Consider the following 18,925-nt stretch of genomic DNA (forward strand, 5'->3'; position numbering starts at 1 on the left):
ATGCACATTCAAGTGCAAAACTGTGGAAAACGTGCGTACGCCTAAATGTATGTACTGCTTACCTTTATCACTACATTAGATTTTTTTTGTTTTGCCGAGCTCCGACTCGCATACAATTTTCCCATTATCTTGAAAAATGTATGTAAATCATTTCGGGGCGCCAACGCATGCTGTTTTCATACTTTCTGCCAGTCTTATGTTGATCGTACTCCTTTTCGGCAGTTTTTTCTTCATTAATCTATTTTGCTATTTATTCAAGCTGAGTGGATTTTGTTAAACTTTTTACATTTTCTTCTAACGCCTTATCTAATTTGACATTTTTTGGCATATATACATATGTGGGAAGGCGGTACCACAACACTCTTCCAACATTCTAGTGAACTTAACAAAAACTCACTTGACAGTTCGTGAAGACCGAAAAAATAATCGTGAGAACTGATTCTTGTTTTTATTATCGTTTTCCCTTTCCTTTCCCACATACCCATCTTCGTCGGCGGAGCTGCCACCGATCTACTATATTCGCACATATATGTTATATATTTATTTCATCACCTGTTTTCTTTCTATTGCAGGTCCTACTGTGAGCGCGAATATCGCGATTGCCGCCTACAAACGTGTTATGTGCAATCGCCCGCATATCCTGGCCTATATCCCCGCGCACTGAATTGTCGTTATAAATTGCATACGCGTCAGCCATATATAAAACTGTATTTGCAGAATGAGCAATTCGCGGTGGATGGACAGCGGTAAGTAGATAAATGGACAGTTGAAATAGTAGTTGATATCACGATAAAAAATCGAGCGTAGTTGAGATGATATTAAAAATCGCGGAGGAGTATTTATGCCTCTACTTTTATAGTATTTTTGCTGCAGCTACAAGTATATTCCTCAAGTGCGAAGAATAAGTCGAACAATAAAGACTAGGATATGAATGATACAGTTGTTTAAAACTACTTACAATAGTTGAGCTTGAAACTTCGGCAAATATAATAAGGATATTTCTTAGATCGTGACTAAAAAGCTCTTAAGAAACAATTGCCTGAACCAGTTTGAAAAGCTTAAGTTTGTGCATCATTTTTGTTAATATTCCCAAAATCATAAGCTCGTATACACAGTAACAGGTTTTCAATGAGGCAATTGTTTTTTCGGAGTGGGGCTTTTGACAGCTGTTTCTTGGTTCATACTCGTTTGGCTTGCCAATTGCTCCGGATCCGCAGTAAATCATCAGTGCATACCGCAACAACAAAAATTGAAATAGAAACAAAATGAACTGCTGCAGCTGTTGGCGGCATACCCAAAAAGTGAGTGTGCGTGTTTTGGAGCTTAGGCCCTTTTAGGCCTTAGGCTGCCACCAGAACCCTATGAATGCTGCAAACACTTCCACCTCGTTACTTCTAACGACAGTGAATGAGGGCTAATGGCGAAAATTATTCGCGTATGAAATGTTACAATGCCAGCTGTCACGGCGTATGAGCGACATTTCAATGCATTTGCCATATGTGCGGCGGTCAGCCTGCATTGATATACGCCAAAATTAACGCAAAGTTAACACTCGGTAATCTGTCATTTTGGCACATTTTTGCCTGAGCAACTGTTAGTATGGATATTTGATATTCATACATATGGTAGATGAAAGGGTAGTAAACACTAACTATTTGTATATATACATATGTATATACGTATATTTATGAATGTAGTTAAGATCTCTACCGCTAGCATTTGGCAAGCCAATTTGACAGCTGAAGAAAGATGTGTCGTGTGCGCGCTAAGGCAAGCAAATATTTGAATTTGTAAAATACCGACCTATAGTTACTACATACAAACAGTTTGTATTAGATTTATTACATCGCTTGTATAAATGCGCTGAATCTGAGCTCCGATGAGTTTTTTCTAAAAAAATATATAAAAATACCTTTCAAAATACCAACTCCACTGCTTTATCAAAAGCTCCAAGTGTGTAAAATAATATGCAGCGGTATGCTGCTATAATATTCCAGGTATCACCCTCACCAGTTTATTCCGCTTTTTCGTTGTAATGTTGACTAATGATGCTGTCTAATGGCGCTCATAATGCTTTGAAGGGTTTGTATTTCAACATTCTTAAAACAAAATATAAGTTTATTGTATGCAATACAAAAAAATACGATTGTCTTTGTTAGATGTATTTTTCTTTTTTATTTTTCCATTCAATATTTGAATGTACATATGTATATACATTAATATATACAAATGTTTTACAGGCAGCATTTCAATGCTCCGTAGTCTGTTTCTTTCTCATTTCTTACATCATCTTTTTTAATTTATGTTCTTTTTTAGTGAATCGGCTTGCTTTCTTTTGTGTGGTATAAGCTGCTCAGTTGAAATTACCAATTACCTGATTAGGTTGAAAGCTTACAAAAAAATGGAAAATTACATTTAGTATTTTCATAAGGTCTATTACAAGGTTCACAATGCATAAAGCAAGGCAAATTCGCAGAATAAAGTGCCGTTACTATGTCCTGAACAGGGTATATAAAGTTTGCTACGATGTTTATAATACCGAAAAGGAAACGTCTAACACTTTTAAAATATACATATAATAGATGTAGCATTGCACAGATAGTAAGATAGTAAAAACCGCACAACTGATTTGTGAGATTTGTTGTGAGGTTATTCTTGCTCAAACCTCACAAGAAAAAACACAATAACTCACCATCATGAGGTGAAAAGCACTTTGCTGTGAACCAGCTGTTTTAAGTATATGAACAAACAAAACAAACTAAAGAAATTGACAACCAAGAGAAGTAAGTAACTTTGTAAATTTATTAAATTTGGTGGAAATATAATAATTTAATTTGTTTTTAGGAATTCAAAATTCGAAAGAACAAGGCAGGAGCAGCTGCAGTTTTGCGCAATGTTCTGCAAGTAGCATTCTGAGTTGCAAGGAGGGAAGCTAACTTCGACCAACCCTCGAGGCCTGCAAATGTTGTGGTTGAAGTTAGCAGAAGCGTTAAATTCATTAGGAGAGCCAACATATACAGCAACCAAATGGAAGAGGTTAGTTTAAAAGGTGTCTGTTTTATCAAAAACTAATGTTTTTTCTACACACAGTCGGTAACACACTGGAAACACCAATTGCGTTGATAAACGCGCAAAGTTAAGACCCACGCGCTGATTCTTGTTGGATGCCCTCCAGCTGTAGAGATATCAGAATTTAAAAAGAATTACCTACTCCTCCAACCTTTGGGGCAGCAGTGGTCGATGGATTGCCTTGTGTTGGGAGTTTGGGTTTCCAGGTGTGTTTTTTATTTAACACACATTGCTGTGGTATTTACATACAAAATTTTTCATTCAAATATAAACCCTTAATATGATAAGAGGCAATTATACTTGCAGGTATAGCCGCCATTGTATATAACAACGGACCCAGTCCCTGCTCCCACTCAAGCTCCAGCTCCAATTCCAGCACCAACACCATCTCCAGTTCTAGCTCCACTCCAGTTCCAACTCCAGCTTTTCCTGCTATATATCCCACCCCTTTACCTTCTTCACCATCACTTCCCATTTCATCACCTCTTATCCTATCTTTTCCCATCCTACCTTCTCCTACCCCATCAACTTTAGCAGCTTTAGTGCTTGGAGCTTCTTCTTCTTTAATGGCGTAGACACCGTTTACGCGGTTATAGCCGAGGATGGATGTATGTGTAAAAGTTCCCTGATTGCCATTCACTTGGGAGTGACGAGAAACACTACCAATGAAAAGGAAATGCAATACATTGGCGCATGTCACGTAGAGCAATGTGTTTTTATAATAGTAAGGATTACATGCTTTTACATAAAGTGTTTATAAGATCTTATTATTTATAAAAACATAATAAATAAAAAAACTGAATTATGAACCAAATATGTTTCTGAGTAGAAGTTTTTTGATACTATATTTCTAAACATTAGCTAGTTGCTTCCTGACTGAGTTTTTAAGGTTAGTTACGCTTTGAGCCCCATTTAATTTAAACCTTCAATATTTTCACATTTTACTTAAGACTAGGAGCGACCCGCCCCGGCTTCGCACGGATGCAATGCTGATGCTAAAGACATTACAGAAAAACTGTGAACATTGCAGTGGATGTTGTTACATACACATAGCGGCTTCGCACGGGCACTCAACATGACATTTACACAAATATTCACAATTTTTTGCGTCGAATTTAAAAACAAATATGAAATTTAATTCTTATATATTTTTTAAGATTTTTTTGTACTTTTTTCATTGTTTTATATCTTTTTTGTTTTTGTTTTTGTATTTTTTATATTTTTTTACGTTTTAATTTTTTTGTTTAATACGTTTCTTTTGTTTGTTTTTTCTCAATATCAGGTTTTTTTGTTTATATTTTTAATTATTGCAAAGAGGTCATAATCCCAAAAGAAAAACCTTTTATTGTGTTAGAGCTTCCCTATAAACTATATTTGATGTTGTTTTATTCTGTGGCAGCAAAATAAATTCATTTTCAGGGGCTCCAACCCGCGATAGTCCAACATACATTTGACCGTGAGTAAAACATTTCTTTCGCAGGTCGATCCCTACTAATTCGAAGGGTTGACCTTGGGACTTGTTAATCGTTAATGCGAAAGATGTTTTTACCGGAAATTGAAGCCGTTTAAATGGGATTGGCAGATCAGTCGGGATCATCGGTATCCTCGGTATATGAGCCAGTTGACCAGCTGCTGGGCCAGTAATAATAGTTGCTACAATTAAATTGTCCTTTAACTCTTTAATAAGCAGCCTCGTCCCATTACACATGTTCGGAGGGCTTAAATTTCTTAAAAGCATTATTGGGATTCCGATTTTTAGCGACAACTCATGTGGTGGCAGTCCAGAAGGGTTCAACGAATTTAAAAATTCCTGTGGATAATGGACTGCGTCTTCGATATTAGTCACATTGTCGATTGATTTGTATGTTTTAATTTGGCTGGGGACTTTTTGAACTATTAGATTGTTTATTTCATTAACAGTATCATTCTTAGGAGACACTATAGCCCTAGAACATAGCCAATGAAAGGCCTTTTGGTGCAAATTCTCGATATCAGGGTATAAAGCATCTATTAAGTTTTCCAAATTATGGAGTATTTGACCTAGGGACTCATCCAGAAGAATGTCACAATGATCGCTTAAATTTGGAGTGGGAAAAATTCCTTCTCCAAGTTTTAGCAGTTGTTGTGGGAAATCGCTAACAGTGATTCCATGAACATGAGCTCTCATATTCGTTCGTAATTTCAATGTTTCAATTGAAGCCCATAAGGGTGACGATTTCAAGCATGCCTTGATGATATCTGCTCGCGTACCTCTGTTAATAACGGGGAAAGTTTTTCGAAAATCTCCCGCAAAAACAAAAGTAATCCCGCCCATGACTGCAGAGGAGTTCCTTAGATCCTATAAGGTTCTGTTCACGGCCTCTATATGTGCTCTATGGCTCATCGTGCATTCGTCCCACATAATCAATGAGGCGTCTTGTAGTAATTTACCAACAGCCCCATTTTTGCGGATAGAACATGTAGATTGTTGCTCAAGATTTACGGATAGCGGAAGTTTAAAAGTAGAATGAGCAGTTTTTCCATCCGTCAAGAGAGTTGCAGCAATTCCTGAGGAAGCAACTGCTATTGCTATCTTCCCCGATTCTCTTATCTTAGCAAGTATCAAATTAGCAAGAAACGTCTAGTAGACTCTGCCTAAAGCTGCATCTTTTTTTATTCCTGGATGGCCAACTACGTTCTCACCACTTCTTGTGATTCTTATTATTGGCCCATGTATAGTATTGCGGGACTTCGTGGTATAGAAGTGTTCTTGCGAATTCATCTTCATTACATAGCTCAAAAAAGCCAGCAAAGTTGTTTTACGTGGATTTTGGGCCACTTGTTCTGCCGTTTCTGCGGTAAAATGGCCATTTTCTACGCGAACAGCTAACTGCAAGACTGTAGGATGTCGCTCGTGGATCGGAAATTCCAATATTCGCCAGGCAGCTTCGGAAGTACTTATGTAGCGGCCATTCACGTAGTTTTCCACTTCATCATTTGGGTTTCTGACGCCAAATGTGGCTTGATCCGATCCTTTATTTATGTATTTACAAAAGTATTTGATGGCTTGAACTGAGTGACAGTACTCAACATTTATGTGAGCATTGAACGTCCTGCACAAAAGTGGAGAATAAGGGACAATCCAGCTATTATCTATAGTGAAATTACTGCCTCTGATATTGAGCGAAGCGCTCTGACCTCCATTTGCGCATCATGACGACGATATACTGGATATCCGTCATCTCCGGTTTGAGTTGCGTTGACCAAACGACGCACAGTGAGACAGCCCAATAGTAACCGCGGCAAAAAATGGTTTTTGACGTGTCGTCCAATTTGGATGAAATTTTCACAGTATATTAACAGATATATGAGTAACAACTCCCTGAAATTTCAGCCTCATAACTTCATTACTTTTTGGTCTAGAGCAAGTCAAAGTTGAGGTATGCCAACGCGCTTGAAATATGTTAGTTCAATATGTAATAATCAAAAGCTTATTAAAATAAAAATACATAATAAATGTAACTTTAAAGTATTTTTTTAATTAATTTAGTTATTGTAGAATGAGTAAATGAAAAAATAAATTAAAAAAAAAAACACAATTTTTTTTTTTCTTAACAACAGAATTGTGGTGCAAAAATTGAATATTTTGCATTTTCAATGGCCTAGGAAATATAGAGCAGCCCCTCGCCCTAGGTGAAGACTTATACCAAATGAAAGTTTGAAATCTCAGCTTTAATTTAAAGTAGAGGACATATAGCAAAAGTTTGCAAAAGCACATTAAACATACAAAAAACTACAAAAAGTACGTAACGCGCACATTCTGTCGCTATACGTATGTTAGCATGCAATAGCATGTTTACAACTTTTTACTTTTATTTTTTTAATTGTTTACTATTCACTTATTGTGCAAGAGAATAGTAATAAATTACATTTGTTTTTTGTTAGTTATTCAGAATTATGCTTTAAAGATCATTTATGTTTTAATAAAAATATTCTTGTTTACATAAATTTACGTTATTAATTTGATAGATAATTTTGTTGAAGGTCATTGACTTTGGGTTAGATAGTTGCATAATTTTTAATTTAAATTGATAGTGCAAGATATTGTTCTTATCTAAGTTGTGTTATGATCACTTTCTAATGTGGTTAGTTTAATTGTTATATTGTAGTGCCGCTTGTCGCCTGGCAGGAAAATAGAAAATAGTCTCTTGCATTATAATTATTTTTGTTGTCCAAAGCTCATAAGCAGCCTAATATAGTGAGCATAATTTTGGTTTTGGTTGTTGTTGGTTTTTGGGCATTTTTTCCATCCGCTGAGCCAAACCAGTTTTTTTTTTGCTCAAACATACATATGTACATTTTGTGTACTCGTGTACTTTTTTTTTGCTACAGGAATGTTATCCGAAGAAGGGCAAGAAGCAATGAGTAAGGAGTATAGAAACTGTAGGCTATTCCATTCTCGTAAAAATTCACGTATTTCTACGAATGAAGATGTAATGCACTATTTGCAAATATAATCAGATCCTTATATTAATTCATTTAGAATGGGAAACAAATTGAAAAAATTAGAATACCATGATGATGTTAAAAAATTATTGATTGAATGAAAAAAAAATATTGTTTTTTTTTGATTGCATTTCAATGGGAGGTGGGCGTATTAGTGGGCGTGTTATTGTAGTTTTTGCATGAAACATTTTAAATGATATAAATTACAGTAATATAGAAATTGAAGGGTGTATTGAATATATTTTAGAAAATATGGCACTTTTTATGTTGAGGTAGTATGGGTGATGGGGTTAAAAGTGGGCCAAAGTTCAATTTTTATTTCTAATAATGTTTGCAACTATATAACATTCAAGTATATCAAAATTGAAAGTTATGCCTAAAGTATTACGGACAATACGGCATTTTACAAATTTCGACTGTATGGCAGGTGGGCGTAAAAGTGGGCGAATTTTCTTAATTTTTTTTTTTTTTTAACTGGAATTGTCTCAAAAATAACCTGTGCAAAATTTCAGAGCTCTACAATGACTCCTTGTATTTGATGGCGGCGTTGTCTCACTGTGCGTCGCGGGGTTTTTGCGTTCCGTTTTTCATACATGCAGTGCTGCATAAGTTCAGCCCGCATGTATCAGGTAAAAATTATATTTTAGTTACGTTATCGTACAATATTGGATCGTTTCGTTGGTGGGGAAGTCCCGCAACTATGACCCTATCAATTTTGTCTGGTTGGATTTTTGTCTCTAGCCAAAACAGCATATGACAGTGTGGTAAACCTCGCTTCTGCCACTCCACACTCACCATGTAACATTTCACTTTGCCGAATATTTCATCTTTGTTGAATAATTTTATGAATTTCTTCATTTTTAAGTGAAACACCCTTGAAATGATGTCATGACGATCGAAAGATCGCTGACCAGGGAGTAGTTCCGCTTTAATTTCAGGCCATTCAGGATTGCACGTAAACGTGACAAATAAGTCTGGTCTCCCGTAGTTTCGGACATACGTCATCGCGTCTTGTGTTTTTTCATGCAGGTAACGTGGAGTACCTGTAAATGAAGATGGTAAGATTACGCGCTGACCCATATTGGATGGGTCAACATTTCCGTCTTGATTTAAAGCGTCTCTGAGATGAATGTATTCTTCAGCCCTTAGTCTCTGTTGGTTACGACATATGTAATTCAATCATTCCGATATCATTTTTGCCATCATATCGACAATATATTGGCTAAATAAGTCCCTGTAATAATGTAATGGATTAAAACTGTTTGCTCTAACCATCAACCTGAATGCATAAAATTGCATGCACGTCACAGTAAATTCCTGTGGAATGGTTAAATAATAACCGTCTTCTCCTTTAACGAACATTAAGGGATACTGTAGTGGAAGTTGGATACCCTTTAAAGTTGGCCGTCTCTTCCATGCAGCACTATGTCTCTGGGGCCTTTTTCTTCGTCAACCAAGAGAACAGCTACCTCGTTTACAGCTGGAGAATTGTATCTACCCGGGTGAGCAGTCTGCGGTGGGCGGTCGGAAAGAATAATTAGCTTTAAAATATCCGAAGAGTTGCGTTCAATATTTTGTTTAAAGCTTCGTATATATACGTTGTGGCTTTTCAGTGCTGTCTGTAGTTCGTTAATTAAATCTATTTTTAGCGTTGGAGCTATGTTTGCCCTCAACGATAGCTGATCTGCGTCTGAAATAAAATATATCTGTAAGCATTGTGGATTTTGGCCTGATGGTGGTAAAAGGCTACTAATAAGATGATATACCTGGCCCTCTATTTTGAAAGTTGGCAATTACCTTCTCTTATTTTTTTGGCGCCAAACGAAGTCATTTGAAAAAGGCTATTGTACTTACGGATGTTGTTAGGAAATGTCTAGATAGCGAATGATTATTTGTCAAAAGATTTTTTATTGGCTGTGATGGTTTTTGAATATTGGGGATAATAACTTTTCCAGAAGCACAACACATACCATTAGTTTCATGGACCCATTTTTTGTGAGCACGAACTCGATTGCATCTGTTACTGTGAGCTACAACTCGAACTCTAGCTCTTGAAGTCTGTTGTCGTTCTCTGGTCTTGAAGGCGTTGTGAACGCTCAGAGCTTGATTCCCTAGTGCGGGATTGTATACTTCTGAAATTTTGCTCTTCAAGCCGCTGCAAACGCTCAGTACTTGACTCTCGCGCGTGCACATCAGAAGTTCTTAAATTTTGTTCAGCTAGGCGCTGCGAACGCTCAAGACTGGACTCCCGCGCGCGTCTTTGAGAGGTTCTCATGTTTTGTTCAGCGAGTCGTTGCGAACGCTCGGTACTCGACTCTCTGGCACGCGATTGCGCCACATTCGCATTCTCTCTAACTTAAAAGATGATTTTCAGTTTCAGATGAAGATTCTTTATTTCGACATATTTTTGTGGCCCTGGCATGGGAATTATTTCTAGAAAGTTGAGATCTTCATCTTTCGGGCATTTTTTTTTAAATGATAAAAGAAAAAAACGCCTTTAAACTAATCTTTGAGGTTCTTACAACTACCTACTATAACAACATACAAAACTACAACCTATTTATTAAAATTAAATCATAAAACTTATTCAATTCATTTCTTAGGATAACTAAATGTACAATATCTGTGCTATATATATGGGTCTAGATCTGAAAAGAACTTTTTGAATGGGTTTAGTTACCTACTAAGCGAAGTATTATCAAGCGGCAACATATTATCAAGCGACAATTTTTTTTAATTCCGCTCACGACCATTCAGTAGGGAGCCGACCGCGCGAGTGATCTTAACCAAAGAATGTATAATAACACTGCATATACATATAATACATATGTACATTATTGCAACATTGAGATCAACATTCTCATTGAAATCAATATTCTCATTTCTCTCTCCTATTCTTATTTTGGCGCAATTTCACACCAATTTATTGCTTTTTAACCATTTCCAATTATTACAACAGTTTTAGCCGTTAAATTAACCAATCCAAAGCATACTCTCTTCATTGGATTTTGGCATATGGATAAAGTCAACATTCTCATTGAAATCAGTATTCTCATTTCTCCTATTCTTATTTTGGCCCACATCCAGGGCATTGAATTTTTGCATACATATTGACATTTGACATTTTTCATGTTCTTTATTAATGTGGTGTAGTTTGTCGTGTTCCTTCATAAAGTGGTGGAAAATTTGGGTAGAGGAGTATATATCGCTTTTATTGTACGTATACCACAATAAATTCTCTACTTCCAAAGTTGGCTTTGGTGCTGTGTGCTTAGCTGATCAACATTTTGCAACTCCAAATATTTTGTTCGGGTGCAAAGCCTACATGAACTTCTAAAATATGTATATATTTTTTGACTTTTTTGTTTTTTTATTTCATTTTATTTTATTTCCATTTAAATTACTATTTATTTGATTATTTGTCCTATAATTATTTTTTTGTAATACACATTATTCAAATTTTCCCTTATGCGCATATCAAAGAACATCTGCGTGGGCAATTTCTATAGAGTAGTACCCTTATAGTGTGGTGTAGTTTCTCTGATACATTTTCTGTTCTCATGTTCCTTTATATCGTGGTGCACGCAATTGGCAAGTTCCCTTATAGAGTGGTAAACATTGGCTTGCTTCCCCTTTTGAATGGTGTGTTCCTTCATACTGTTCGAAATTTTTTCGATTACTCTTCGAAATTTTTTCGATGTTCCCTAATGTCAAATAACATTTTAGCACAGCTAACATTTGCTCCTTCTTATTATTATACATTCTTTGTCTTAACCCTGACGCCTACAACTCTACAACGCATAGTTCGCCGCCGAGCGACTTTTAAAAATTTTTAACTCGTGATATGGTTTGAATGGAATGTCAGAATCTAATAATTCAAAAAGTTATTTAAAGGTTTTGAAGCGATCTTAAATAATAAATCATTTATTTCGATAAGGATCAATACTAAGGTATAAATAAAGAGCCTTTTCAAGTAGTGGTATTTTAATTAATTTTTTTATATAAAATCGCTTATTGTGACAAAACTATAATAGTTAGAGGTATGATGTCGCGACGTTTTTTGTGGATAATGATAAGTTCTACAAAATTGTAGTATATCACTTTGTTATATCTTCAATCGTTTTCGCAGCATTCGCGATTAAAGAAAGTTTTTTGGTATTTTTTTTTACATTATCGGAGTTTTGGTAAGGAACCCTATTTTTTTTTAACTAAATATAGCCTATGTCACTCAGGGATAGTATAGCTTTCCAATGGTGAAAGAATTTTTCAAATCGGTTCAGTAGTTTCGGAGCCTATTCGAAACAAACAAACAAAAAAACAAACATTTCCTCTTTATAATATTAGTATAGATTAATAGAAATGGGAAGTAAACAGAATAGTGCATGATTCTCCTGTCGATTTTAAAGATTTTCCCTTGAAAAAATAATTCGTTCTCTGCTAAAACGAAATTAGAAATGGTAAAAGTTATGAAGCACCAACCAAACTGGTATTGTATTAGCCTAGACTAGGTAAAGTTTTGTGATTGATTCTTCCATAGAACTTCGTCAGTATAGAAGTTATTGCTTTAGTTAGAATAATTTATAGTAAATACTACTTTTTCGTAACATTCTTTCGCCAAACTTAAATTCGACGTCCTATAACGGTAACCTTAACCTAACTCTTCAGTGAAATGTTGCTCCTGCATTTTCAAAAACGGTGTAATTGAAGGATGCAAATTTCTTAGAAAAAATATTTTCCTATTTAAAATGCAATTCGCATAAATATAATGTTTTGATTTTATGTTCTCCATTAATTTTTATCACTCTTCACATCGCAAAATAAAGCTGATTGCGCATATTACCCGTACACATACATACATATGTATAAACCATTTGCTTATGATATTATAATTTTTCGATTCCGCTACCGAAATTTTAACACCAACTTTTCATTAGTTTAAGCGTTTCTGAAATCACTCGTTGCATGCGCGCATTATTTCGAGGCATACGCAAAGGCGCAAATGCAAATTTTCATAATTTCGGGCATACATACAGTGGTGGCCATATCATATGCAACTAATACATTATTTTAGAAAAAGTATATTTATCTCACTATTAAACTTTGCAGACTGTTGATTGAACATTAAATTATTATAATTTGGTATTTTTACTCTTAATTTACGTTTTTAAACCAAAAAAATCCATTCATAAAAAAATAATAAAAATTGCATTCCGATTTCAACTCTTAAATTACGTGGACAAAACAAATGCAACTCAGAGTTTGAGTTCAAGTATCACTATTATATCGGTATTTTTCCGTTACTCTTGAGCATTCATATTAAAAATTACGCAGTATCATTAGTTTTTGTAAATAAATTCTTGCGTTAATTCGGGCAAATCAACATGATTTTAGTTTTATTGAAAATGGCAAGAGGCAATTTTGGAGTTGAACTTCGGAAGAGAATTATTTCCGAATTTGAGAAAGGAATTGCACAAAAAAGCATTGCTACAAAATTAAATGTGCACAAAAGTACAATTTCGCGAAAAATAAAAAAAATTGTTACAACAAAAGAAGTATCTGCTATACACCAAGGCGGTAGCGCATGCAAAACGACCCAAAGGACAGACAATTTAATAGTACAACTATCAAAAAAAAGTCCTGAAATAGTCCCATCACGAATCATTAAAGGTTTAGATTTGCAATTATCAACAAAAAATGTGCGTAGGCGCCTCTTAAAAGCCTCACTAAGAGGTTGTCGTCCCGCATACAAACCGATGATTTCGGTAACACACAAAGCCAAGCGTTTGAAATTCGCTAAATAGCATCTAAGGCCAATTAGTAAATGGAAAACAGTTCTATTCAGTGATAAGTCAAATTTTTACTTAATAGGCAGTGATGGAACGTCTTATGTGCGAAGGCCAGTAAATAAAAGATATGATCCTCGTTATCGTAAGAAAACAGTTAAGCATGGTGCAGGCCATGTAACGATGTGTTGCTGCTTTTCTGGTAACCGAGTTGGCCCATTATATAAGATTAATAGAATTATGAAGCAATACGACTATAAATATATTTTGGAGAGTGTCATATTGTCATGTTGCCCTATGCTGCGTGGGAAATGCCATTGAGTTGGGTCTTCCAACAAGACAATGACCCAAAGCATACGGCCAAATATGTCAAGTCTTGGTTTGAAGCAAAAAACGTTGATGTTATGGAATGGCCACCACAGACCACAGATCTCAACCCCATTGATAACTTGTGGAAGCTGGATAACAGGCGAATACACAGTAATAACCTCAAAATGGCGATGAACTTTTTAATACACTCCAAGAAGTTTGGCAATCGATTCCGATAAAAACCATAGATAATTTAATTGCCTCAATGCCGAGAAAGTGTGCCGAAGTAATAAAAAACAATGGATTTGCAACAAAATACTAGTAAATCTTACTTTTTACCCTTGTTTCCAAAAAGTTGCATATGTTTTGTCCACGTAATTTTAGAGGTGAAATCGAAATGGAATTTTTATTATTTTTTTATGAATGAAATTTTTTGGTTTAAAAACGTTAATTAAGAGTAAAAATACCAAATTATAATAATTTCATGTTCAATCAACAGTCTGCAAAGTTTAATAGTGAGATAAATATACTTTTTCTAAAATAATGTATTAGTTGCATATGTTATGGTCACCACTGTACAGCTGTGCGCGTGAATGTGTGCACGATAATTGCAATTGTTAACAGCGCAAAATGCCAAAAAGTATGCTACAGTGGCATGTTTCTGTAAAGTAGAAAGTTTGAGTTCTCACAAAAGTCAGTTCGAATGGCTCAATTCGCTTTGCATTGAATTGCATCTAAGAACATGTGGTTGTCGCGTAGAGTGTGTGTTTACGTAGCACAGCGAGAAACGCGCGAAAGTTTCGCATAAGCTGGAGTATCGATATAGTCATAATGAGATGCGAAATGGCAACATAAAAAGTTTTATTATACTTTCGGTCATATCATGATATAGTAATATAACTCAGTGATAATAAATGGCGGAAGAAAACTTCGTCTATTTTGTTAGCCAAAGAGCCATAGAGAGAGAGAAAAGAGGAACAAAACGAGAGCGAGTTAATGGTAGCTCAGCAGCAGCTGGCGCTGGCTGGCAGGTGGAGAAGAAGCACACTAAAACTGTTTTTGAAAAAACAACATACACACATTCATTAATAAAAACACATATAGATTCTAGCATTAAGGTAATGAAGTCAACCGAAAAAATAAAATATTCGCCATTCATTTGCAAACTATTAAAATACTTATTTTTCAAAAGCGCACATCTGCTATGCAGGTGCAGAATGTACTATGTTTACGTCAAGTAAAAGTTTTGCATATTTGCACTGAAATTTATTTGTTTGCATTTGTTGACTGGCGATAGTTAGTTGGGGAGAAATGTTTTTATTAAAAACGGATACAAAAAATTAAAGAGCAAGGAAAACATTAACTTCGGTTGCACCGAAACTGGCATACCTTCACAAAGAAAGAAGTTTCCTTCAAGAACTTAGTGTTTATCGTTCAGTCTGTACTGCAGCTCAATTGCCGAAGCACTTCTGCTACTCTGACAAAATATGCGTTCTGAATGCAAGAACTGCCTCTTCAAGTGTCAAAAACCGTTGACTTCTTAATTTAATTTTACGAACGCGAATAAAAAGAAGTCATTAGGTGGCAAGTAAGGACTATACAGACGATGACTCATCAAATCGATGCATTGAGTGCTCAAAAGAACAGTTGTTTCAGTAGATGTGTGAGAGTTTACATTGTCGGCATGAAAAGTAGTCCGTCTTCGCGGTTTGTTTTCCTGATTTCTTCAAAGAAACCTGACACGATTCATCACCAATTACGATATTGTTGACGTATTTCGAAGCATTGCTATATTATTTTTTAACATTTCTCTCCACCTCCTGACAAGAGCCTTGTTTAAGGCGATGGACAATTTGAGTGGAAATCAAGGTGATAAAAAATTGTTTAAAGCCAAATGTCCGTGCAATATTGAATATATTCTAGCCCGAGTAATGCTTAAATCAGAAGATCAACTTCTTCCAATTGCAGCTATAAAAAGTTGATTGTCATTGATCTACATTGCTCTCCAGTGACAGTAACGGTGTCACCAGTTTCATTTCGAAAGGAGTACGCACCGATGATTCCACAAGATTAAAAACACACCAAACTGTCAATTTAAGTGAATAATGGTCCCTCATGAATAATTTGTGGATTTTCTTGCAACTTCATAAGGATGCAAGCCCAAATCCATTCTCAAAATCCACCTGGTTGTGGTTTGAAGCAATCCCAATTCTTAAAAACATCTGAGAATCGACAAATTGCGGTCTTCAGCAACATTTGCTTGAATGGCAGCAATATTTTCATTGCTTCAATCGGTTTTTTGTCTTGGCACTTGAACAAAGAAAATGTTCGCTCGAAATTTTCAACAATTTGACGAGTAGGTTGAAGAACGAATATTTTATTAATAAAATTTAATAATTTGTTAACGTGTTCTTGGTTATATCTCTCCATGATGAAATTGTAAACGTTACTGTATACAATGAAACAAATTGCAGGTTATGAAATATTAAATAAGTCCGAAGCGACACTTGGAAATCATATCATCTTTAATAACAAGTTCCCATAATAACATAGTTTGCACTTCGACTACAGCGATCTGACGTGTAGGTATTTACATACTCTCCCGTTTAATTCGGTTACCTAAATAATTGAAACACTTAATTTTAAGAAAAATAACATTTGTAAAAAGTTAAATATTTTCTTAATAAATTATCTTGTATACTATACACTTGAGTGACACGGGTATTTTTATTTCATATGTGGGTGATAATCATTTAAACAATTTCAATTTATACGTACATGGCGTACATTACGAAAGTATAATATAAACATATGTATACTGGTTACATACCTAAACATGGTCTTTCGATCCTCAAAGACAGGCACAATAAATTAATAGCAACCCATTATAGATATGTATGCGTAAAAATGCATATTATACTGAGAAACAAAAATTTGTAAGAAAAATAGTAAACGAGCCGTGCAGTGACACCAAAAAGTAATCACATATACATATATAAACATTTATACCTAGTGGTGCAGTAAAACACAGAGTATTTCCATATATACATACATTTATAACAAAATCAAATTCCCAAGTGCAGAAAATATGGTTAAAATTCCTAATTAAACAAAAAAAAATACATTAACTCAACAAAAGTCAAAAATGCGTGTCAACCGAACAAAAAACTTATATAAATCAGTGTAAAGAAAAAAAAGCAACACACAAACCGGGCGCGAAACCCAAACTTAAAATATATAATTACAATAAACATACAGGCGCAAACTTAACAACATACAAACAACAACACGCACAAAAAGCCAGCCAGTTAGAATACTGTAGAAGAGGAGGAATACAGGGATCTGCGTTAAACTCATATACACAAGTGCACATATTATTCCCCGAAAAAAATCCAGAAAAAATCAAAATGCCGAATAAAATAAAGATATATCTCTAAAAATATATGTACATAGTGATAGTCTTATATGCTTACTCTGGTGCATCCATTCACAACAATTTAACAATCATAAAAACTAATTCAAGTATTTACTTGCAAATTTGTCCAGCAATACCCCTTATGTTTAACAAGAACATTAGCAGGATTGTATAAACTAAGTAAGTAAAGGTACAAACATAAATTAAATCAAGTAAGGAAGGGCTAAGTTCGGGTGCAACCGAACATTTCATACTCTTCCAACTGGCAAGAATCGAAACCAGGTTTACTTCATGGTGTAAACCCATTCATACAGTGTAAAGTCAGCCGGATGTTCGAAAATACTGATATTAGTTAAATAGGGGCTAAGCCAAGGTCCGGTCCCTTAATTGGGAAGGTGCCGCTGCCCAGCTGGTTGATGTCCTCGTAAAAACAAAGGCTGACATCACCGCCGTACAAGAAATGCGATGGACGGGACAAGGACAGAGACGAGTAGGTCCTTGTGACATTTACTACAGTGTTCATATAAAGGAGCGCAAGTTTGGTGTTGGATTCGTGGTAGAAGAGAGACTCCGTCGCCGAGTACTATCATTCACTGCGGTGAATGAACGTCTAGCCACAGTTCGCATCAAAGCGAGGTTCTTCAACATATCGCTGATCTGCGCCCACGCCCCGACGGAAGAGAAGGACGATGAGACCAAAGATGTCTTCTATGAGTGCTTGGAGCGCGCTTATGAAGGCTGCCCCCGCCACGATGTCAAACTCGTGCTTGGCGACTTTAACGCCAGAGTGGGCAAAAAAGGTATCTTTGGCACTCCGGTCGGTAAATTCAGCCTGCACCAGGAAACATCCTAAAATGGGTTGAGGCTGATCGACTTCGCCGGGGCCCGAAATATGGTTATCTGTAGTACTAGATTCCAGCATAAGAAGATTCATTAAGCTACCTGGCTGTCTCCAGATCGAAAAACTACCAACCAGATCGATCATGTTTTGATAGACGGAAGACACGTTTTCAGTGTTTTAGATGTGCGTGCGCTCCGAGGTCCTAACATCGACTCGGACCACTATCTTGTTGCAGCTAAGATTCGCACCCGCCTCTGTGCAGCAAAAACGCACGCCACCAAACAAGGAAGTTTCGACGTCGAGAAGCTGCAATCACAACAGACAGCCGAACGATTTTCGACTCGGCTTGCACTCCTGCTCTCTGAGAGCACTCGTCAACAACTCGGTATAAGGGAACTGTGGGACGGCATTTCAAACTATTTACGTACAGCTGCAACCGAAACCATTGGTTTTCGGAAAGTGCAAAAGAACAGCTGGTACGACGAGGAGTGCCGTGTCGCAGCGGAGAGAAAACACGCTGCCTACCTCGCAACGTTACGATCGAACACTACAGGTGCGGGATGGGATAGATACCGAGGGTTGAAGAGGGAAGCGAGACGCATTTGTAGACAGAAGAAAAAACAGGCCGAAATGCGTGAGTACGAAGAGCTTGAAAAGATGGCCGACAGGGGTAATGCTCGAAAATTCTACGAAAAAATGCGGCGGCTTACAGAAGGTTTCAAGACCGGAGTATACTCTTGTAGAACCCCCAAAGGCATACTTAAATTATGGAGGGAACACTTCTCCAGCCTGCTGAATGGCAGTGAACGCACAACACCAGGAGAAGGAGAACCCGATTCCCCAATCGATGACGATGGATCAGACGTTCCATTACCCGACCATGAAGAAGTTCGAATAGCAATTGCTCGCCTGAAAAACAACAAAGCGGCAGGGGCCGACGGATTGCCGGCCGAGCTATTCAAACACGGCGGCGAAGAACTGATAAGGAGCATGCATCAGCTTCTTTATAAAATATGGTCGGAC

The 18,925-nt window shown here is 36.3% G+C and overlaps 2 protein-coding genes across 2 annotated transcripts in view; one reads left to right on the forward strand and one right to left on the reverse strand.

Annotated features, from left to right (window-relative positions):
* The window catches only part of LOC120770695, a 207,615-nt gene that overhangs the window by 92,215 nt on the left and 96,475 nt on the right, over positions 1 to 18,925 (reverse strand). The gene's annotated exons all lie outside the window — the stretch shown is intronic.
* LOC120770697 overlaps positions 1 to 18,925 on the forward strand; it is a 158,986-nt gene that overhangs the window by 52,645 nt on the left and 87,416 nt on the right. Inside the window, exon 5 of the mRNA XM_040098279.1 lies at positions 573 to 746. Coding sequence (XP_039954213.1) covers positions 573 to 746 — 174 coding nt within the window. The remainder of the gene's footprint in view (positions 1 to 572; positions 747 to 18,925) is intronic.

Source organism: Bactrocera tryoni, chromosome 3, assembly GCF_016617805.1.
Source record: "Bactrocera tryoni isolate S06 chromosome 3, CSIRO_BtryS06_freeze2, whole genome shotgun sequence".
In the NCBI taxonomy this organism is placed as follows: Eukaryota; Metazoa; Arthropoda; class Insecta; order Diptera; family Tephritidae; genus Bactrocera; species Bactrocera tryoni.